At 49.4% G+C, this 24032-nt stretch overlaps 1 protein-coding gene across 1 annotated transcript in view; it reads left to right on the forward strand.

Moving 5' to 3' along the window:
* The window catches only part of smu1a (SMU1 DNA replication regulator and spliceosomal factor a), a 40151-nt gene that overhangs the window by 15625 nt on the left and 494 nt on the right, over positions 1 to 24032 (forward strand). The window contains exons 6-11 of the mRNA XM_072517350.1: positions 3673 to 3792; positions 6093 to 6209; positions 13595 to 13722; positions 15147 to 15273; positions 16029 to 16196; positions 23726 to 23878. Coding sequence (XP_072373451.1) covers positions 3673 to 3792; positions 6093 to 6209; positions 13595 to 13722; positions 15147 to 15273; positions 16029 to 16196; positions 23726 to 23878 — 813 coding nt within the window. The remainder of the gene's footprint in view (positions 1 to 3672; positions 3793 to 6092; positions 6210 to 13594; positions 13723 to 15146; positions 15274 to 16028; positions 16197 to 23725; positions 23879 to 24032) is intronic.

The following is a 24032-nucleotide window of genomic DNA, read 5'->3' on the forward strand; positions in this document are numbered from 1 at the left end:
GAGCGTTGGTGACGGCACCTTTGCTGCTACTGCCGACGCGGTACACCACGAGCCCGGTGGTGGCGGCGACACTGAGGATCTGGGGGCAGTGGAGACGGCACAGGGGTGAGTTGCGGGCCTCAATTTGGTCCCAATACGGAATAATCATAGGTTTGCACCAGGCAGGATAGATGGTGGATTCCTAAGCTGGCATCGGGCGGGAATTAAAAGGATGTGGGACCTATTTATCGACGGGGCTTTTGCTAGCCTGGGGGCGCTGGAGGAGAAATTTGGGTTACCCCCCCCCCCCCCCCCCCCCCCGAAAACGCTTTTAGGTACATGCAGGTGAGGGCGTTTGTGAGAAGGCAGGTAAGGGAATTTCCGCTGCTTCCCGCACGGAGGATTCAGGACAGGGTGACCTCGGGCGTATGGGTGGGAGAGGGCAAGGTCTCGGCGATCTATCAGCAGCTGCAGGAGGCGGAGGAAGCCTCGGTGGAGGAGCTGAAGGGCAAGTGGGAGGAGGAGCTGGCCGAGGAACTGGATGAAGGCTTGTGGGCGGAGGGCCTGGGCAAGGTTAACTCCCCCTCGTCTTGCGCCAGATTTAGCCTGATCTAGTTCAAAGTGGTTCACAGGGCACATATGACGAGCGAGGATGTGCAAGTTTTTTGGGCTGGAGGACCGATGCGTGAGGTGCTCGGGCAGCCCAGCAAATCATGCCCATATGTTCTGGGTGTGCCCAGCGCTAGAGGGGTTCTGGAAGGGCTTCGCAATGGCTATGTCAAAGTCTTGGACACTCGGGTAAAACCGAGCTGGGGGGTAGCAATATTTGGGGTATCAGATGAGCCGGGAGTGCAGGAGCCGAAAGAGGCCGGAGTTTTGGCCTTTGCGTCCTTGGTAGCCCGGAGGAGGATCCTACTAATGTGGAGGGATGCGAAACCTCCGAGGGTGAAGGCTTGGATTAATGACATGGCAGGGTTCATCATGTTGGAGAGGATAAAGTTTGCCTTGCGAGGGTGTGCAGGGGTTCTCCAGGCGGTGGCAACCGTTCCTAGACTTTCTCGCGGAACGTTAGGTGGAGGTCAAGAGCAGCAGCAACCCGGGGGGGGCGGGGGGGGGTTGGCTTGTTTTTATTATTGTAAGGGGCGTTTGCCCCATTTTTGTTCTTAGTTTGTTAGATAGTTTAATGTTTAGTGGTTTAAGTTGTCGGAGGGGATGGTGTAAGGCCTCCCTTTTTATTTTTATTTTATTTTCTTTTTGGAGTGTTTTGTAAAAATTTATCGAAAATCTTGAATAAGCATTTTTTCAAGACCAGACGGGCTTCGTCAAGAGTTGGTAATTGTCAGCCAATATGTGTTGTCTATTAAATGTTGTCCTCTTTCCCCCTCTTCGGTGCCTGAACCAGTGGTGATTGTTTCCCTAGATGCTGTAAAGGCGTTTGATAGGTTGGAGTGGGGATATCTATTTGAGATTCTTGGGAGGTTTGGATTCGGATAAACATTTATATCTGATTTGTTTAGTGTTCGCACGAATGCTTTGAATTCTGGCTACTTTCCGCTGAATAGGGGCACGAGGTAGGGTTGTCCATTGTTTCCACTCCTGTTTGCTCTGGCAATTGAACCGCTTGCCACAGCGCTTAGATATTCACCTTCCAAACCCATGACCACCACTGTCGAGAAGGACGAGCAGAAGATTTTTTTAAATACAAATTTAGAGTACCCAATTATTCTTTTTCAATTCAATGACAATCTTTGGGTTGTGGGGGTGAGGCCCACGCACACACGGGAAGAATGTACAAACTCCACACGAACAGTGACCCAGGGCCGGGATCGAACCCGGGTCCTTGGCACCCTGAGGCAGCAGTACTAACCACTGTGCCACCCTACAAGAGCAGCAGATACCTGGGAATCCCACCACCTGGCGGTTCCCCTCCAAGTCACTCACTTGGAAATATATCGCTGTTCCTTCACTGTCGCTGGGACAAAATCCTGGAATCCCTCTCTAACAGCTCTGGGACTGCGGCAGTTCAAGAAGGCAGCTCACCACCATCTTCTGAAGGGCAACTAGGCATGGGCAATAAATGCTGACCTAACCAGCAACACCCACATCACAAAAATTAATATTTTTTAAAGTGGAGGGGGATAAATCGGGGAGGGGTGGAGTATCCTTGTACACGGATGACCTTCATATTACAGATAAGATAATGAAGCTGCTTGGGAGCTTTGGCACCTTCTCTGGGTGTGAGCTACCTTTTTGCCTTGCCAGGCCTAGCTTTGTTATCTGGGAATCCGGGTGGGTGGCCCACGGTTGGGCTTCGCTTCATAAATTAAATTATACTAATCAGGTTAATGGAGTCAAATCTGACTTACAGACGTGGGATAACCTTCCCTGTCCTTGGCAGGCACAGTCCAGACTATTAAGATGAATGAGCTCCCGCGATTATTATTATTTTTCAATGGCTCCCCACTTTTCTCCTAAAGTCCTTCTTAGTCAAAGTTAATAAATTAGCATCCTCATTTATTTGGGCAATTTATTATCTTGCTATTGGGCAGCCAATGTTGAGCAGGTACTGGGGTGGTTCAGTGTTCCAGGTTCTATATGGGGGCAAATGGAGGCGAGTTCTGTAAAGGTTTATAGCCTTGGTGCATTAGTAACTGCATAGCAGCCATTCTCTCCAGTACGATGTGCCTAGAATGCGGTAGTGGTGTCCACCCTGAGAATCTGGAAGCATTTCAGACAGCATTTTAAACTTAGTTCCATGTCTTTGGCACTTAATCTGCAATAATCACCTCTTTTTGCCTGTGGGTTTGAAGGGGATATTGTCTTTGGCCGGATCGGATGGGGGGACTATTTTGTGCATATACAGTCAGATCCTACCAGCGGAGTCGGCTCCGTTGAATGAGGTCATGGAAAATGGGTCCTATTCTGGATGATGTGGTATGGAGCAGGGGTCAACTCCAAGTCCTCTTGTGCTTGGCTTGGTCTGATCCAAGGTGGGGTGCACAGAGCTCATCTGACCAAGACTAGGATGAGCAGATTTTTCTCTGGTGGAGGACTGGTGTGAGCATTGTTCTTGAGGGGGGGGGGGGGGGCTCATATGTTCTGGTCTTGCCCCAAGTTAGTAAGCTTTTGAGTCACTTTCTTCAACACCATGCAGGAGATACTTAATGTCGATCTGCAGCCATGTCCGCTGCTGGGCATCTTCGGGTATCAGACTTGCCGGTGCTGTAGACTGGTGTGAAGGTGGATGTCATCGCCTTTGCCTTGTTGATAGCCCGGAGATGAGTTCAGCTTGGGTGGAGGTCTCCTACTCTGCCCACTGCCTCGGCTTGGTTGGGTGACCTCGTGTCTTACTTTTGGAGACCGTCTACACCATTAGGGGGTTGGTAGAAGGGTTCGACCTAAGATGGCAGCCATTAATTTCCTTTTTTAAACAGCTAGTCACTGTCAGTTGTTAAGGGATTTAGTTTAGTGTTGGGGGGGGAGGAGGGAGGAGGGAGGGAGGGAGGGAGGGAGGGAGGGAGGGAGGGAGGGAGGGAGGGAGGGAGGGAGAGTTAATTTGTGCTTTTAATTGATTGTTGTGTTCTAACTCTGAGGAACACAGATCTCCTAAGGGTAACGCAATTCATTGAAATGTTCAGAATGACATAATTTGTATTTTTTTGTGAAGTGAATAACGTATTTTTTTCGAAACAGTTTGGTCAGAAGTCCCATGTGGAATGTGCTCGGTTTTCTCCAGATGGTCAGTATCTTGTTACTGGTTCAGTGGATGGCTTTATAGAAGTGTGGAACTTCACCACTGGCAAAATTAGAAAGGTAAGTACAGGAGGGAGGGGTTCGTGGGGGAATCTCTTGGGTGGCAGTTTAAAGATCAGGTTTCTCCATCCAAGCTTCTCCAGAATCAAACCTATCGCTGCAGCGTAAACTTGTCTGTTTCTAGTGCTTTGCTAATCGTTAAGTCCATTTTGATCACCCATGCTGCTAAGTTCAGTGGATTTTCCCAGCTAGGACATTTAGTGCTCTTAGGATACAGGTAGAATATTGAAAAACACACCGAGGAATGCCTAAACATATTTCTTTTTAACACTGAATATTTGAAAAGGTGCTGATGGCAAGAATTTTGCTTTGATGTGAAATTGACATTCAAAATGAAATATAAAAATATGGATGAATATTTTTTAAAAATACATTTAGAGTTCCCAATTCATTTTTTCCAATTAAGGGGCAATTTAGCGTGGCCAATTCACCAAGCATGCACATCTTTTTGGCTTGTGGGGGTGAAACCCACGCAAACACGGGGAGAATGTACAAACTCCACACGGACAGTGACCCAGAGCCAGGATCAAACCTGGGACCTCGGCACCGTGAGGCAGCAATGCTAACCACTGCGCCACCGTGCTGCCCCTAAAATATGGATGAATATTTAAGCAATTTTAAAAATTCTACTTGCAGTAAATTTTGCATGGTTTAGAGTGATCTAAAATGCACATTTACTATAAGTGTGCAGAAAGCTATCTGAAAGAATGTTTCTTTTCGAAAAAAAAAATCTGCATGTTCCACTGATGCTAACTCCCATCAATTTGTCAATTTGGTATCTGCTGAACAAGATTGCACAATAACTATCCCAAGTTCAGATTTTAGAGGCCATGTTGCTCCTAATTGCATAGCACAATAGGTTGGGTGTGCATAATCCATTAATGATAGCGTTTCATTTATTTTAGGTGTATTTTTTTTTTGTTACTAGGGAGGTTACTTTTGTTGACTAGGGAGGTTATGCTGCAATTGTATAAGGTGTTAGTGAGGCCACACATGGAGTATTGTGTTCAGTTTTGGTCTCCTTACCTGAGAAAGGACACTGGCACTGGAGGGTGTGCAGAGGAGATTAACTCGGTTAATCCCAGAGCTGAAGGCGTTGGATTACGAGGAGAGGTTGAGTAGACTGGGACTGTACTCATTGGAATTTAGAAGGAGGAGGAGGGATCTTATAGAAACATATAAAATTATGAAGGGAATAGATAGGATAGATGCGGGCAGGTTGTTTCCACTGACGGGTGAAAACAGAACTAGGGGGCATAGCTTCAAAATAAGGGGAAGTAGATTTAGGACTGAGTTTAGGAGGAACTTCACCCAAAGGGTTGTGAATCTATGGAATGCCTTGCCCAGTGAAGCAGTTTTGAGGCTCCTTCATTAAATGTTTTTAAAATAAAGATAGATAGTTTTTTGAAGAATAAAGGGATTCGGGGACATGGTGTACGGGCCGGAGAGTGGAGCTGAGTCCACAAAGATCAGCCATGATCTCATTGAATGGTGGAGCAGGCTCGAGGGGCCAGATGGCCTACTCCTGCTCCTAGTTCTTATGTTCTACTCGTGTAATAGGTGTAATTTGTGGGTTATTAATAAAAGGGTACTGCATCACATTTTATTAGAGGGTGAATGCTATATCTCTGGTGGTTAAATATACAGTTTGACTGAATGGAACTATATTAATATTATTTTTTTAAATTTTAGAGTACCCAATTCATTTTTCCAATTAAGGGGCAATTTAGCGTGGCCAATCCACCTACTCTGCACATCTTTGGGTTGTGGGGGTGAAGCCCACCCAAACACGGGAAGAATGTGCAAACTCCATGGACAGTGACCCAGAGCTGGGATCGAACCTGGGACCTCGGCGCTGTGAGGCAGCAATGCTAACCGCTGCTCCACCGTGCTGCCGAAGTATATTAATGTTATGAATTGTTCGCTTATAAATAGATATGATGGAGGGCAGCACGGTGGCGCGGTGGTTAGCATTGCTGCCTCACGGTGCCAAGGTCCCAGATTCGATCCCGGATCTGGGTCACTGTCCGTGTGGAGTTTGCACATTCTCCTCTGTTTGCGTGGGTTCCGCCCCCACAACCTAAAGATGTGTAGGTTACTTGGGTACACTTTGTAAATAAATAAATAAATTGAAATAAATAAATAAATATGATAGACATAATTTGTTGGAGGCCTCTGGCTTGTTTTATCTCATTAGTAAAACTTTGCAATAATTGGATGGTTAGAAAATGGTTGTGTTGCTGTTGAATCAGTGATAGGAACGTAATCCTCTTCTTTACTCCCCTAATGTCACTTTCTAGGATTTGAAGTACCAAGCACAAGATAACTTCATGATGATGGATGATGCCGTTCTTTGCATGTGTTTCAGTCGTGATACTGAAATGTTGGCTACAGGTGCACAGGACGGAAAGATTAAGGTGGGTAGCTAAATTGAGAAGCAGTTGTATTTAAATGTAAAGCTTGCAAAGGTGTTTTTAACTTTTGAATTGCCTGTATAAATTCACTTGCAGCAACTAATGTTTCATCGAATTGGATGTAAGGCAGAATTAACACAACAAGCAATCCTCCAGTTAGTATAATTTATATTAATATTTAGGCAAATAAGAGAGTGCCAGTCTGTGGAACGTTGAATCATAGTGTTGTTGAGGCAAGTAGCATAAATGCATTTAATTGGAAGCCCAATTAACATGCAAGGGTTAAAAGAATAGAAGGTGAGATGAAGTGGTAATTTTGTTTTGTTTTGATTAAGGGGCAGTTTAGCGTGGCCAATCCACCTCCTCTGCACATCTTTGGGTTTTGGGAGTGAGACCCACACAGACACGCGGGAGTATGTACAAATGCCACGTGGATAGTGACCCGGGGCCGGGTTCGAACCCGGGTCCTCGGTGCCATGAGGCAGCAGTGCTACCCATTACACCGCCGTGCTGCCCTACAAGCTATTCAGAATAAATGTTTTATGGAATCCGATTCCAGGAATTTTAAAAAAAAAAATGTTTTTATTAAAGTTTTCACAAAATATCAACAACAAAATGTAAAAGGAACCCAATAGAATTAAATACCCCCCCCCCGGGTTGCTGCTGCTGCTGACCATTGTCTACCATTCTGCCAGGAAGTCTAAGAACGATTGCCACCGCCTGAAAAACCCTTGCACCGACCCCCTTAAGGCAAATTTCAACCTCTCCAATTTAATAAACCCCGCCATATCGTTGACCCAGGATTCCACGCTTGGGGGCCTCGCATCCTTCCACTGAAGAAGAATCCTTCGCCGGGCTACCAGGGACGCAAAGGCCAGAATACCGGCCTCTTTCGCCTCCTGCACTCCCGGCTCCTCTGCACCCCCTAATATTGCGAGCTCCAAGCCCGGTTTGACCCTGGATCCTACCACCCTCGACACCGTCCTTGCTACGCCCTTCCAAAATTCCTCTGGCATGCCCAGAACATATGGGTGTGGTTTGCTGGGCTACCTGAGCACCCAACACACCTGACCTCACCCCCCAAAAACCGGCTCATCCTTGTCCCGGTCATGTGTGCCCTGTGCAGCACCTTAAACTGTATGAGGCTGAGTCTCTCGCACGAAGAAGAAGAGTTCACCCTCCCTAGGGCAGCCCACGTCCCCTCCTCGATCTCTTCCCCAACTCCTCCTCCCACTTATCTTTCAGCTCCTCCGAGGCCTCCTCCTCTATCACCTGGTATGTTGCCAAAATCTTCCCCCCTCCTACCCACACCCCCGAGAGCACCCTGTCCTGTACCGTGCGTGGCGGCAGCAGCAGCGGGAATTCCACCACTTGCCGCCTGGCAAACGCCCTTGCCTGTAGGTACCTAAAGGTGTTTCCCAGGGGGAGCCCATACTTCTCCTCCAGCTCACCCAGACTCGCGAACTTCCCATCCACAAACCGGTCCCCCACCCTTCTTATCCCTGCCCTGTGCCACCCCGAAAACCCTCTATTCTCCCTGGGACAAACCAGTGGTTCCCCCGTATCGGGGTCCACACCGAGGACTCCACTTCTCTTTCATCCCCCCCCCCATGTTCCGCCTCCATTACCCCCAAATTTTGAGGGTAGCTGCCACCACCGGGTTCGTGGTATACCGCATTGGTGGCAGCGGCGCCGTTGCCAGTGCCTCCAGACTCGTACCCTCACAGGACGCCGTCTCCAGCCTCTTCCATGCCACCCCTTCCCCCTCCATCATCCACTTGCGCACCATCGCCGCATTGGCGGCCCAGTAGTACCCACAGAGGTTGGGCAGTGCCAGCCCCCCCCCCCCCCCCCATCCCTACTCCGCTCCAGGAGCATCCTTCTCATCCTCTGAGTCCCTCGCGCCCACACAAACCCCTTTATGTTCCTGTTGACCCGCCTAAAGAAGGCCTTTGGGATAAGAATGGGGAGGAACTGGAACAGGAACAAAAACCTTGGGAGCACCGTCATCTTGACTGCACCCTACCCGCCAGGGGCAGCGGCAACGCGTCCCACCTCTTAAACTCCTCCTCCATTTGCTCCACCAGCCTCGTGAAATTAAGTCTATGCAGGGCCTCCTGGCCACCTGGACCCCCAAATACCTGAAGCTCCTCTCTGCCCTTTTTAGTGGGAGCTCGCCCTTTTTAGTGGGAGCTCACCAATCCCCCTCTCCTGGTCCCCTGGGTGAACCACGAACAACTCGCTCTTCCCCATGTTGAGCTTGTACCCTGAGAAATCCCCGAACTCCCGGAGTATCCTCATTACCTCCAGCCTTCTTCCCACCAGGTCTGCCATTTTTAGCAGCAAGTCATCCGCATAGAGCGACACCCTATGCTCCTCCCCACCCCGCACCAGCACCCTCCAGTTCCTCGACTCCTTCAGTGCCACAGCCAGGGGTTCAATCGCCAGTGCGAAGAGCATCGGGGACAGGGGACACCCCTGCCTCGTCCCTCGATGCAACCGAAAGTACTCAGACCTCCTCTTGTTCGTGGCGACACTTGCCATCGGGACCTCGTTCAACAGCCTAACCCACCTGACTAACCTCTCCCCAAACCCGAACCTCTTCAGCACCTCTCACAAGTACCCCCACTCTACCCTATCGAAGGCCTTCTCGGCGTCCATCGCCGCCACTATCTCCCCCTCCCTCCCCAGCATCATCATAACGTTCAGGAGCCTCCGCACATTTGCGTACAACTGCCTCCCCTTCACGAACACCGTCTGGCCTTCGTGGATGACCTGCGGCACCCAATCCTCAATTCTCATGGCTACGACCTTCGCCAGCACCTTGGCATCTACATTTAACAACGAAATCGGCCTGTAAGACAAGGGATCCTTGTCCCGCTTCAGGATCTAGGAGATCAGTGCCCGGGACATCGTCGTGGGCAAAGCCCCCCCCCCCCTCCCTCGCCTCATTGAAGGTCCTAACCAGCAATGGGCCCAACAGATCCACATATCTTTTTGTAAAATTCGACCTGGAAACCGTCAGGCCACCGGTGCCTTCCCTGCCTGCATGCTCCCTATCCCCTTGGCCGGCTCCTCCAGCCCAATCAGGGCCTCTAATCCCGCCACCAGTCCCTCCTCCATCTTCGGGAACCTCAGATGGTCCAGGAAGCGACCCATCCCTCCCTCCTCCAGTGGGGGCTCGGACCGATACAGTTCCTCATAAAAGTCCCTGAAGACCCCATTGATGCCAACCCCACTCTGCACCACACTTCCTCCCCTATCCTTAACCCCCCCCGATCTCCCTAGCTGCGTCCCGCTTCCGAAGCTGATGCGCCAGCATCCGACTTGCCTTTTCCCCATATTCATAAATCGCCCCCTGGGCCTTCCTGGTGGTCAACAGGTCGAATTCGGCCTGGAGGCCACGCCTCTCCCTCAACAGTCCCTCCTCCGGCACTTCCGCGTACCTCCTGTCTACCCTCACCATCTCCCCCACCAGCCTCTCCCTCTGCTCTCTCCTCTCCTTGTGGGCCCTAATGGAGATCAGCTCTCCCCTAAGCACCGCCTTCAGCGCCTCCCAGACCATCCCCACTCGGACCTTCCCGTTATTGTTGGCCTCCAGGCACCTCTATGCTTCCTCGGACCCGCTCACTCACATCCTCGTCCGCCAACAGCCCCACTTCCAAGCGCCACAATGGGCGCTGGTCCCTCTCCTCCCCCAGCTCTAGGTCTACCCAATACAGGGCGTGATCCGAAATGGCTATCGCTGAGTACTCGTTATCCTCTACTCTTGCAGTCAGCGCCCTGCTCATAACAAAAAAGTCGATCCGGGAGTAGGCCTTATGAACGTGCGAGAAGAATGAAAATTCCCTAGCCCCCGGCCTTGCAAATCTCCCAAGGGTCCACCACTCCCATCTGGTCCATAAACCCCCTCAGCACTTTAGCCGCCGCTGGCCTCCTACCTGTTCTAGACCTGGAGCGATCCAGTGCCGGATCCAACACCGTGTTAAAGTGTGTGTGTGTGTGTGTCCGTCCACCCCCGTCCGTCCACCCCCCCCCCCCCCCCCCCCCCCCCCCATTATCAGGCCCCCCACTTCCAAGTCCGGGATCCGACCCATCATGCGCCGCATAAAACCTGCATCGTCCCAGTTTGGGGCGTACATGTTGACCAGCACCACCCTCTCCCCTTGCAGCTTGCCACTTACCATTACGTACCTGCCGCCATTGTCTGTCACAATGCTCGACGCCTCGAACGACACCCTCTTTCGCTACCCCCTGATTTTTGGCATCCAGCCCCGAATGAAGCACCTGGCCTACCCACCCTTTCCTCAATCTTACCTGGTCTGCCACCTTCAGGTGTCTCCTGGAGCATGACTACATCCGCCTTCAGCCCCTTCAGGTGCACGAACACCCGCGCCCGCTTAACCGGCCCGTTCAGTCCCCTTACGTTCCAGGTTATCAGCCGGATCAGGGGGCTACCCGCCCCCCTCCTCTGCCGACTAGCCATAACCCCTCCTCGGCCAGCCACACGCCCGTGCCCCACGCCTGGCCCGTTCCCCACGGTGGGAAACCCCAGCCCCCTTTACTCGCTCCAGCTCCCCCTTGACCATACCAGCAGCAACCCGGTTCCCCCCCAAGCTAGGACCCCTCCTAGCTGCATTACACACCCGCAAATCAGCTGACCCCGGCCGCTCCTGCTTCTCCTTCGACTCCTCCCATTGTGGGACTTCCCCATCCCCTCCGTTACCCACCAGCAGGCTCTCCGCCTCCCCCTTCCATCCCAAGCGCGGGGAAAAACCCGCGCTTCCCCGCCCCCTCCAGCCTTCAGCGCGGGAAAAAGCCTGCGCTTTCCACTTGCCCGGCCCCGCCTCCTCTGGCGCAGCTCCTTTTACAGGCCCAGTCCCCTCACCCCCGACTCGGGCCTCCCCGACAGACCCAACCAAAACAGTGCCCAACCCACCCTAACCACCCACACCGAACCAAAAATAAACAAGAACAAAGAACCCCCCCCCCCCTCGAAATGTAACACAACAACAACAATCCCCGACCAACCCCACGCCTGACCCCCATCCCGACCCTCAGTTTGTGTCCAGCTTCTCGGCCTGAACAAAGGCCCACCCTCCTCCGGGGACTCAGAATAATGGTGCCGGTCCTTGTAGGTGACCCACAGACGCGCCGGCTGCAGCATGCCAAACTTCACCCCCTTCCTGTGCAGCACCGCCTTCGCCCGGTTGTACCCGGCCCTCTTCTTCGCCACCTCCGTGCTCCAGTCCTGATATATTCGAACCTCCGCGTTTTGCTACCTGCTGCTCCTCTCTTTCTTGGCCCACCTGAGTATGCACTCCCGATCAGCGAACCGATGAAACCGCACCAGCACCGCCCAGGGTGGCTCGTTAGCCTTGGGCCTCCTCGCCAGCACTCTATGGGCCCCTTCCAGCTCCAGGGGCCCCTGGAAGGACCCCGTTCCCATCAGCGAGTTTAACATGGTGACCACATAGACCCCCATGTCCGACCCTTCCAGCCCCTCCGGGAGGCCCAGGATCCACAGATTCTTCTGCCTCGACCGATTCTCCATTTCCTTGAACCGTTCCTGCTATTTCTTGTGGAGCGCCTCGTGCGCCTCCACCTTTACCGCTAGGCCCAGGATCTCGTCCTCGGAGATCTATTGTCGGACCTCGCAGATCACCACCCCCTGGGCCGTCTGGGTCTCCAGCAGCTTTTCAATAGAAGCCTTCATCAGCTCCAGCAGGTCGGCTTTGAGCTCCCTAAAGCAGCGCAGGATAACCTCCTGCTGCTCCTGAGCCCATTGCATCCACGCTGCCTGGCCCCCACCTGCCGCCATCTTGCTCTTCTTCCCTCGTACTTTCTTTGGCTTCACTACCATTTTTTTAGTTGCCCCGCTCCTGGTCCAAGCCATACACTGTCAGGGGAATGTTGCAATCTTCTTCCCACACCGGGAAATGTCGAAAAAATGCCGTTGGGGGCCCTGAAAAGAGCCCAAAAGTCCGTCCCAAGCGAGAGCTGCCGAACGTGCGACTTAGCTCTGCATAGCCACAACCGGAAGTCCGATTCCAGGAATTAGGACGATTTCAAGAGAGGTAATTGAATGGCCATATGCAATGCCAACCACCGTTCCACTTGTTCCACCGTTCCACTTGTTCAGTGACATCAGTGATTGCTACTCCCAAGGTCTTGGCAATCAGGTCCCAGCTCAAATACTTACTGGATTTTTAGTTTGAATTGTATAACATGTTTTTTCATCTGGTTCCAAAATTTCTTAATGTTTGTAGCCCACCACAATACATTCCTTATGATTACACTTGCATCAATCGATGAATCATGTGGGTAATAACTGAATTTATGATGCTGAAAATAAAAATCTGAAATATTAAGAAACACAGCAGCCCAGGCAGTATCTGTGATGGGAACAGAAAACCTGAAAAGGTGAGCAGGCATATTAATATGATCAGAAAAGCGAGAGGGCAAAACTATTTACACAGGTGAACCTAAAGACTATGATTGGAATGGTGAAACAGATCTGTGTTTTATCATTTAGTCATGGTTTCCTCTGGGTGCTCCGGTTTCCTCCCACAGTCCAAAGATGTGCAGGTTAGGTGGATTGGCCGTGATCAATTGCCCCTTAGTGTCCAAAAGGTTAGGTTAGGTGGGGTTGCTGCCTTAAGGGGATAGGGTGGGGGGCCTGACTCTTGATAGGGTACCCTTTCAGAGGGTCGATCCAGACTCAATGGGCCAAAGGGCCTCCTTCTACACTGTAGTGCTTCTATGATTCTATTACGGGTGAAGTGATCAAGGTGAATAATCGCATGCGATTAAGCCTGTGATTGGGAGAACGAGGGTTAAGTTCAGAGATCTGCCCAATTAACCTTGTGCTAGTTGCTGATTTCTAGACTATTGAAAATTTCCATGTGCTGACTTTGCATTTAGAGAATATTGATTCATTTCGTATTAATTGATCCCTTAAGAGACCTTTTTGCATTTATTTCTGTTGCCCAGGTTGTTTTTCTTTGAAATATTTCTTTGTTACATAATTTGGTGACTCCCTTTCCATTCATTTCCTGTCCGGAAAGTAAAATGGAGCCAAAAAGATTAAAATTATTCTACAATCTTACTTATTTTGAGTTTATTTGCTATGAAGATCAAACTCTTGCCGTGCGTTTTGCATGTAAATAGTGCTGATCTGAACACTAACCCAAATTCCCTCTGATCATACAAGCAGCAGATTGTGGTCAATAGCACTCATTTCCTTTTGAATAAGACCTGAAAGGATTCTTTTGGAATATGATTTGTTAATTGTGCAATTTACAACTAAAGGAACTCTGCTGCAAATGTCAAATTGCTCACGAGGACTGGGATACTAAATCTTGAACAATATGTTGGTTGCTCCACAGGTATGGAAGATTCAGAGTGGTCAGTGTCTCCGCCGATTTGAACGTGCTCACAGTAAGGGAGTAACCTGCCTGAGTTTCTCCAAAGACAGTAGTCAGATCCTCAGTGCATCTTTCGATCAAACGATCCGGTGAGATGTCTCTTCATTTGATTCAGTGATTTTTGTTCCTCAAGTCTCATCACACAAATGCTTTAGGAGGCCCGATGGATTATCCCTGCAAATGTTTGGAGAAAAAAAAGTATGCTGGGTTGGAACACACCTTTGAGCTTTGTGTTAGGTTTGTAAAATGCAATATAATCTCAGGAGCTGAAATTCAATATTGAATTAAACTGCAGCATGAAATCTTACACCGTTCAAAATATATTGCAATCTGTTTAGGTGGTTTAGAGTGTACATGGAATGGAATCAATCATTATTATTCTGGACCATCTTATTATTTTGAGCAAATCTAACTAAGATAACTAGTATATTTTGTCAGTCCCTGTTGGTATTTGGGATAATGCTTCAGAATGGTGACACATTTCAACTCTGGGAACTTGAAGATGGTATAGCGATGAAAAAGATATTCAAACATTGGTTCTATACTTTATCTCTAATAGAAAAACCTAGTTTAAAAAAAAAAAAAAATTTTAATCTCTTTTTTGATAACATTGATAAGCTATGATGTGGAGATGCCGGCATTGGACTGGGATGAGCACAGTAAGAAGTCTTACAACATCAGATTAAAGTCCAACAGGTTTGTTTCGAATCACTAGCTTTCGGAGCACTGCTTCTTCCTCGGGGGAATGAAGAGGTGGGTTCCAGAAACATGTGTGTGTATATATATATATATAGACAAAGTCAAAGATGCAATACGATACTTTGAATGCGAGTTATAGCCACGTTCCACACACACATGTTCTTATAGCCAAGTTCCGCACACGTGAGTACGGCCTCAACCGGGACCTTGTTTCATGTCGCATTACATTCACCCCCCACCATCTAGCCTGTGCTTGCAAATCCTTCCAACTGTCCTGGCTTGAGACAATTCACACCTCTTTAACCTGTGATTATCCCTCTCTCCAGTTGCTCTGTCTGGACTTGTAGACTTGATTACCTGCAAAGACTCTCATTCAAAGTATTGTATTGCATCTTTGATTTTGTCTATATATGTGTTTCCGGAACCCACCTCTTCATTCACCTGAAGAAGGAGCAGTGCTCCAAAAGCTAGTGATTTGAAACAAACCTGTTGGACTTTAACCTGGTGTTGTCAGACTTCCTATTGATAGAGGATGCAGTATTGATGTTGTCGTACAACATGGAAGATTAGAGAATGCTTTGTTAGTCATAGTGCCATGTTCACGTTCTTGATCTGCAAGGTCGGGAGGGCATGCAGAGGTGAATCAACATGTTTTATGTTTTTCACCCTATTCGTCCCCAGCTCCAAAAAGATAAAGGAGAAATCAGAAGTGAGCTACACATTTGATCTTTGACACTGGTTGTTTGCTTGGACAAGGAATAATATTGATGTTGAAAGATGGTGTCATTAATATTTTTTACCATTTCTTTGGTAGGATTCATGGTCTGAAGTCTGGAAAAACGCTGAAGGAATTCAGAGGTCATACATCATTTGTTAATGAAGTGACATTTACACAAGATGGGCATTACATTTTGAGTGCATCCTCAGACGGCAGTGTAAAGGTACTTAGAGTGGAAGATGTATGCTGATGAATCTGGGAATGTGAAAGGTTTTTCATGCTGGGATAATGTGTGCCAGTAGGTCAGGGCTTACATGCGTCTGGTGTTAGTAAACCAAGGAAATGCAGTTTAACACTTCAATTGACTATAAATTATCCAAGAAAAGTATTGTTTTTAAATGATTGGAATTTTGGCCATAAGATTCAGCAGTGCATATTTTTCCCTTTCTTTGCCCCTTTGAATAACCTTTAGAATTAAGTAAAAATTAACCTGTGTGTGTCCGGTGTACATAACAATTGTTAGTCAAGGGCGGCGCAGTGGTTAGCACTGCTGCCTCATGGCGCCGAGGTCCCAGGCTAGTTCTGGCTCTGGGTCACTATCCGTGTGGAGTTTGCACATTCTCCCCGTTTTTGCGTGGGTTTCGCCTCCACTACCCAAAAGATGTGCAGGGTAGGTGGATTGACCACGCTAAATTGCCCCTTAATTGGAAAAAATGAATTGGGTACTCTAAATTTATTTTTAAAAATCAATTGTTAATCACATCTGGGCTTTAACCAAGCCTGACATGAACAATTTTTGTTTGATCTCAAGATGCATGTATGTGTGCTTACATGTCCTGTGTAACTCTCACAAAGATGAGCGTCATAAATTTTCTACATCACACTTCTCATGTAAAGAGACTCCTACTGAGTTGATGAAAGACTTTTTAATAAGAGGCATTTTGGGTGGAGTGAAAATTTTTATTGCCTCACTTGCAGATCTGGAACGTGAAGACAACAGAGTGTGCAAATACCTTCAAGTCATTGGGCAGCTCTGCTGGTACCGATATCACAGTGAACAGCGTGCACCTGCTGCCAAAGAATCCTGAACATTTTGTCGTGTGTAACCGGTCGAATACAGTAGTCATCATGAACATGCAGGGGCAGGTATGATTGCACACTGAAAACAAATATAGTAAACCAATTAAGAAAGTGAATCGAGTTTTTTAAATCTAAAATACTGAATGATCAGGTTGAGTATGAAGTGTTTCACTTCACTCTTAATGAAGCAGCTTCCGATGGACTTCCGGTTGCGGTGATGCCGAGCTAGCCGCACGTTTCGGCGGCTCCAGCTCCGACGGACCTTCGGGCTCTTAAGAGCCCCAATGGGGAATTTTTTGTCGACCCAGCCCGGTGTGGGGTGTGGGAGAATGGAGTCTTCCCCCCAAACGAAGGAGGAAAAAACCGGCGGCGGCGGCTGCAGCCCGAGGAATCGTCGACCAAAAGGTCAGAGGGAGAGAAGTACAAGATGGCGGCGGAGAAAGCGCAGGCGACATGGGGGCCTGAGCAGGATGAAATCGTGAGACGGCGCGTGGAGCTGCTGAAGAGGGAGGTGCTGACCCCGATGCTATAGGCAATTGAGGGGCTCAAGGAGACATTAAAGACCCAGGAGACAGAGCTTCGCGTGGTGGAGCAGAAGGTGACAGATATTGAGGACGAGATCCTGGGCCTGGCGGTTAAGACTCAGACGCACGAGGCACTTCATAAAAAGTGCACTGAAAGGATCGAGGCCCTAGAAAACGGAGCGCAAAGGAAGAACCTTCGGATACTTGGTCTCCCTGAGGGTGTGGAAGGATTGGACTGTGGAGCGTACGCAAGTACGATGCTGAGCTCACTGATGGGTGCTGAGGCCCCTACGGGCCCCATGGAGGTGGAGTGGGCAAATCGGATTCCGTCGAGAAGACCAAAAGCGGGAGAACCACCGAGGGAGATAATTGTGCGATTTTACCGCCTTAAGGACAGAGAAGAGGTCCTGAGATGGGCTAAAAAGGTGCGGAGTAGCAGATGGGAGAACGCTGTGGTACGGATATACCAGGATTGGAGTGCGGAGGTGGCGAGAAGGAGGGCGAGCTTCAACCGAGCCAAAGAGGTGTTGCATAAAAGGAAGGTGAAGTTTGGGATGCTGCAGCCGGCAAGTCTATGGGTCACGTATCAGGAGAGACACCATTACTTCGAGACGGCGGAGGAAGCATGGTCCTTCATCAAGAAGAGAAATTGGATCGGAACTGAGGGACTGATGCTGCAGGAAATGTTATTATTGATTTTAATGTTATGGGTGAAGTTAATTGAGAAGCAAACTGGGAAGGGGGAAACATTGGGGAAATGTGGGCGCCGGTGAGGGGGGGAAAGACGGGACATAGTCGGAGAATGGGGAGGGGGAGGGGAAAGGGAGCTGTGCCATAAGAGGCGGGTCAGGTAAACGGATGTTCCCGCGCCAGAAAGAATAAGGCGGGAAGACAGGCGCAAGGCGGATGGGAATTCCCCCACACGGGGGGTGTCGAGGAGTGAGCAGGAGTAGCCGGGGTCAGTTGAAGTCAGCTGACTTACGGAAGTGATATGGGGGAGCAATCATGCTAGATAGGGATCTAGTGGGGGGGGGGGGGGGACAACTGGGTTGCTGCTGCGGAAATCCAAAAGGAAATGGCTAAAGAGTGGGTGGGCGGGGATGGTGTGCGACGCTGGGGTAGCGAGCGGGAGTGCGGAGGCGGGATATGGGACTGGCCTACAGAAGGTAATGGCTAGTCGACAGGGGAGGGGGGGCAGGTAGCCCCCTAGTGAGGCTGATCACGTGGAACGTGAGAGGCCTGAACGGACCGATTAAAAAGGGCCCGAGTGCTCGCGCATTTGAAAGGACTAAGGGCAGACGTGGTTATGCTCCAAGAGACGCACCTAAAGGTGGCGGACCAAGTTAGGCTAAGGAAAGGATGGGTGGGACAGGTGTTCCACTCCGGACTGGACGCAAAGAACAGAGGGGTGGCCATTTTGGTGGAGAAACGGGTAGCATTTGAAGCAAAGAACATCGTAGCAGATAGCGGAGGTAGATACGTAATGGTGAGTGGTAGGCTGGAGGGAATGGAGGTCGTGTTGGTTAATGTGTATGCCCCAAATTGGGACGATGCGGGATTTATGAGACTGATGCTGGGGCGAATACCGGACCTGGAGGTAGGAAACTTGATTTTAGGAGGGGACTTTAATACGGTGCTGGACCCGGGGCTAGATAGATCCAGCTCGAGGACCGGAAGAAGGCCGGCAGCGGCCAAGGTACTTAAGGGGTTTATGGACCAAATGGGGGGAGTGGATCCATGGCGATTTCTTAGACCTAGGGCTAGGGAGTTTTCCTTCTTCTCCCATGTCCATAAAGTGTACTCCCGGATAGATTTTTTTGTTTTGGGAAGGTCATTGATCTCTAGGGTGGAAGAAGCTGAGTACTCAGCCATAGCGGTTTCGTATCATGCCCCACATTGGGTGGACCTGGAATTAGGAGAAGGCAGGGAGCAGAGAACACTCTGGCGATTAGATGTGGGACTGATGGCGGATGAGGGAGTGTGTGCAAGAGTGCGGGGGTGTATTGAGAGATACCTGGAGGTCAATGACGACGGCGAGGTCCCTGTGCGAGTGGTTTGGGAAGCACTAAAAGCGGTGGTCAGAGGAGAGCTGATCTCTATTGGGGCCCACAAAAGGAAAACAGAGGCCAAGGAAAGGGAAAGATTACTGGGGGAGATTTTAAGGGTGGACAGGGAATTTGCAGAGACCCCGGAGGAGGAATTGTACAGGGAGAGGAGACTACTCCAGACGGAGTTTGACCTTCTGACCACCAGAAAGGCGGAGGTACTGTGGAGGAAGGCACGGGAGGAGGTATGAATATGGGGAAAAGGCTAGTCGCCTGTTGGCTCATCAATTGCGAAAGAGGGCAGCAGCGAGGGAGATAGGAGGAATTAGAGACAAAAGGGGAGACACGGTGCGAAGGGCAGGAAAGATAAATGAGGTGTTCAAGACCTTTTATGAGGAACTGTATAGGTCTCAACCCCCAGAGGGAGAGGAGGGGATGCGGCAGTTCCTGGACCAATTGAGTTTCCCGAAGGTGGAGGAGCAGGAGGTGGTAGGCCTGGGGGCACCGATTGAGGTGGACGAGGTTATTAAGGGACTGGGAAGCAGGGTAGGCCCCGGGGCCAGACGGGTTCCCGGTGGAATATTACAGAACATATGTGGACTTGTTGGCTCCGTTGATGGCGAGGACGTTCAATGAGGTCAGTGAAGGGGGGACTCTACCCCCGACGATGTCGGAGGCGACAATATCGCTAATTTTGAAGAGGGATAAAGATCCGTTGCAGTGCGGGTCCTATAGACCTATTTCACTATTGAACGTGGACGCCAAATTGCTGGCAAAGGTACTGGCATCGAGGATAGAGGACTGTGTCCCGGGGGTGGTGCACGAAGACCAGACAGGGTTCGTAAAAGGGAGACAACTGAATGTTAACGTGCGACGGCTATTAGGGGTGATAATGATGCCCCCAGTGGAGGGGGAGGCAGAGATAGTGGCGGCAATGGACGCAGAGAAGGCATTTGATAGGGTGGAGTGGGAGTAGTTATGGGAAGTGTTAAGGAGGTTTGGGTTTGGGAACGGGTTTATTAGCTGGGTTAGACTTCTTTATGGGGCTCCAACGGCAAGCGCAGTTACAGGTCGACATAGATCGGAGTATTTCCGACTATATAGGGGAACAAGACAGGGATACCCGCTGTCTCCATTGTTGTTTGCGTTGGCAATTGAACCTCTGGCCATGGCGTTGAGAGACTCCAGGAAATGGAGAGGGGTGATTAGAGGGGGAGAAGAACACCGAGTCTCGTTATACGCGGATGACCTATTGTTATATGTGTCAGACCCAGCGGGGGGGATGATAGAGGTTATGCGAATTTTGAGGGGGTTCGGGGAATTCTCGGGGTATAGGTTAAACATGGGGAAGAGTGAATTATTTGTGATACATCCAGGGGACCAGAGTGGAGAGATAGAAGGCTTGCCGCTAAGGAAAGTGGAAAGAAACTTCCGATACCTGGGGATTCAGATCGCTAGGAGCTGGGGAACCTTGCACAGACTTAATCTGACACGGCTGGTAGAACAAATGGAGGAGGACTTCAAGAGGTGGGACATGCAGCCTCTATCGCTGGCGGGCAGGGTGCAAGCAATTAAGATGATGGTCCTCCCGAGGTTCTTATTTGTATTTCAATGTCTCCCTATATTAATCACCAAGACCTTTTTTAATAAAATAGACAGGAGCATCACGAGCTTCGTGTGGGCAGGGAAAGTCCCGAGAGTAAGGAGGGGGTTCCTTCAGCATAGTAGGGACAGAGGAGGATTGGCACTACCGAACTTGGGCAATTACTATTGGGCCGCCAATGTGGCAATGATACAGAGATGGATGATGGAGGGTGAGGGAGCGGCGTGGAAAAGACTGGAGAGAAAGTCCTGTAAAGGAACAAGTTTTTAGAGGCGCTGGTGACTGCGCCGCTACCGTTCTCACCTAAAAAGTTTACCACGAACCCGGTGGTGGCGGTAACACTGAATATCTGGGGACAGTGGAGGCGACAGAGAGGGGTGCGGGGAGCCCTGGTGGGGTCCCCTATCAGGAACAACCATAGGTTCGCCCCAGGAAGAATGGATGGAGGATTTCAGAGCTGGTACCAGTTGGGAATTAGGGGGGTGGGAGATTTATTTATAGATGGGACTTTTGCGAGCTTGGGAGCATTGGAGGAAAAGTATAAGCTGCCCCGGGGAAATTTCTTGAGATATATGCAGGTGAGGGCGTTTACTAGACAACAGGTGAGGGAATTTCCGTTGCTCCCGACACAGGGGATACAGGACAGGGTGCTTTCAGGGGTGTGGGTCGGAGAGGGCAAGGTGTCAGAGATTTACCGAGAGATGAGGGAAGAGGGGGAGGAGTCGGTGGGCGAACTAAAAGGAAAGTGGGAAGAAGAATTAGGGGAGGAGATAGAGGAGGGTATGTGGGCTGATGCCCTAAGCAGGGTGAATTCCTCTTCCTCATGCGCCAGGCTTAGCCTGATTCAATTTAAGGTGCTACATAGAGCACACATAACGGGAGCAAGATTGAGCAGCTTCTTTGGAGTGGAGGACAAATGTGGGAGGTGTGGCGGGAGCCCGGCAAACCACGCACATATGTTTTGGGCGTGCCCGGTATTGGAAGGGAGTGATTTCGCAGGTGGTGAAGGCCCGGGTCAAACCAGGCTGGGGGTTAGCTCTATTTGGAGTTGCGGAAGAGCCGTGAGTGCAGGAGGCGAAAGAGGCCGATGTCGTGGCCTTTGCGTCCCTAGAAGCCCGGCGTAGGATCCTACTCATGTGGAAGGAGGCAAAAACCCCCGGACTGGAGGCCTGGGTAAACGATATGGCGGGGTTCATTAAACTGGAGCAGATAAAGTTTGCCCTGAGAGGATCGGCTCAAGGGTTCACCAGGCGGTGGCAGCCATTTCTCGACTACCTAGGGGAACGTTAGAGGGAAGACAGATGACCAGCAGCAGCAACCCGGGGGGGGGGGTTTAGTTTAGTTTAGGTTAATAGATAAGGGGGTTTTGTTACTTGTGTATTGTTAAAAATTTCTGTATTGTTACTGTTGCGTTTGTTTTGTAAGAGGAATAATTGTTGTTTGGGGAAAAAAATTTCAATAAAATATATATTTTTTTAAAATGAAGCGGCTTCCATAACCCCAATGGTTGTGTGGCTTTCATTCAAAGAATGAGATATGTAAGATTTTTAATGTCACCCCAGGGTATTTCAATATTAGACAGTCATCACTAACATGGTGAGGGAAAAAATCTCACTTTTGGCTTATTCAGAAAATGCATGATGTAAAATTTGGGGCTATAAATATAAATCTAGATAATTCAGAAGAAACTTTTTTTTACCCAATGTATTAGAATGTTGGGGACACCACCACTAATTGAGGCAAATAGTAGAGCAGCATTTAAGGTGCACCTCGATAAACATGAGGAAAGAATAGTAAAAATATATTGATCGGAAGCTAGGTGGGATGCTTCTGCGTGGCAGAAACCAGTTGGGCTGAATGCCTATTCCTTGTGCTGTAAACTCTGACATTATCTAATGAGAAATGTCAGGTGGGGCAGCAGGGTGGTGCGGTGGTTAGCCCTGCTGCCTCATGGTGCCAAGACCCATGGGTTCGATCACGGCCCCAGGTCATTGTCTGTGTGGAGTTTGCACATTCTCCCCGTGTCTGCGTGGATCTTAACCCCACAACCCAAAGATGTGAGGGTAGGTGGATTGGCCATGCTAAATTGCCCTTTAATTGGAAAAAAAATTTTTTAGGGAAATGTTACAGATGAGCTGATATTCTTTTGAAATTGCATGAAAATGTAGGTATTAATGGTAAAGTCAGTGTTGTTTTGAAGGCAATATCTTCTGTTTGTTTCAGCGAAATTGTTCAAGCAAAGGCTTCTACGGGTGAGGTATTACCTCACGGTAGCATTGTGGATAGCACAATTGCTTCACAGCTCCAGGGTCCCAGGTTCGATTCCCGGCTTGGGTCATGTCTGTGCGGAGTCTGCACATTCTCCCCGTGTGTGCGTGGGTTTCCTCCGGGTGCTCCGGTTTCCTCCCACAGTCCAAAGATGTGTGGGTTAGGTGGATTGGCCATGCTAAATTGCCCATAGTGTCCAAAATTGCCCTTAGTGTTGGGTGGGGTTACTGGGTTATGGGGATTAGGTGGGGTTACTGGGTTATGGGTATAAGGTGGAGGTGTGGACCTTGGGTAGGGTGCTCTTTCCAAGAGCCGGTGCAGACTCGATGGGCCGAATGGCCTCCTTCTGCACTGTAAATTCTATGTAATCTATGTAATTACATGGAGAGTCTGGAGATGTTCTCTATAAAGCAGAGAAATCTAAGATTTGGTGCAGAGCTTTAAAATCCTGAACATGTTAGAGTAAATAAAGAGAAATTCTCCAATAGCTGCAGTGTCTGTAACCAGAGGGCACATGGTTATTAAGGTGGCTGGCAAAAGAACCGAAACTGATTTTTTAATCATAGAATTTACAGTGCAGAAGAAGGCCATTCAGCCCATCGAGTCTGCACCGGCTCTTGGAAAGAGCACCCTACCCAAGCCCACACTTCCACCCTATCCCTGTAACCCCGCCCGACCTTTTTGAACACTAAGGGCAATTTAGCATGGCCAATCCACCTAACCTGCACATCTTTGGACTTGTGGGAGGAAACCGGAGCACCCGGTGGAAACCCACGCAGACACGGGGAGAACGTGCAGACTCCGCACAGACTGACCCAAGCCGGGAATCGAACCTGGGACCCTGGAGCTGTGAAACAGCTGTGCTAACCACTATGCTACCGTGCTGCCCTTTTGACATCGCATGGTTAGAATCTGGAACGCACGTTACCTAATAAGGTTGTGGAAACAGATTCAAAAGCTGTTTTTGAAAAGGGAATTGGATAAATACTTGGGACAAAAAAATGCAGGACTATGGGTTATGAGCAAGGAAGAGCTAGCATAATCAAATGGGCTGTGTGGCCTCCTCTGTTGTAAAATTGTATGGATCTGTGAAATGGGAATTTCAAACTAAATGCCTTGCTTGATCCACAACTATAAATCCATTCTGTGTTGCAGATTGTGAGGAGCTTTAGCTCTGGTAAAAGAGAGGGAGGTGACTTTGTGTGCTGCTGTCTGTCTCCACGTGGTGAATGGATTTACTGTGTTGGTGAAGATTTTGTGCTATACTGTTTCAGTACAGTGACTGGCAAACTGGAAAGAACATTGACGGTAAGCGATATGCCAGTATACAGTCTTATAAATCCAAGTACTATCTTGCTTATTACTGCTATCCTGTAAATCAATACACAAGTTGAATTCTCAAATCAAAACAAACATTGCAGTGAGGGAAACTATAGTCTTACCAATTTTGTTACCTGTTTCT

This window comes from Scyliorhinus torazame, chromosome 9 (assembly GCF_047496885.1).
Source record: "Scyliorhinus torazame isolate Kashiwa2021f chromosome 9, sScyTor2.1, whole genome shotgun sequence".
NCBI lineage: Eukaryota > Metazoa > Chordata > Chondrichthyes > Carcharhiniformes > Scyliorhinidae > Scyliorhinus > Scyliorhinus torazame.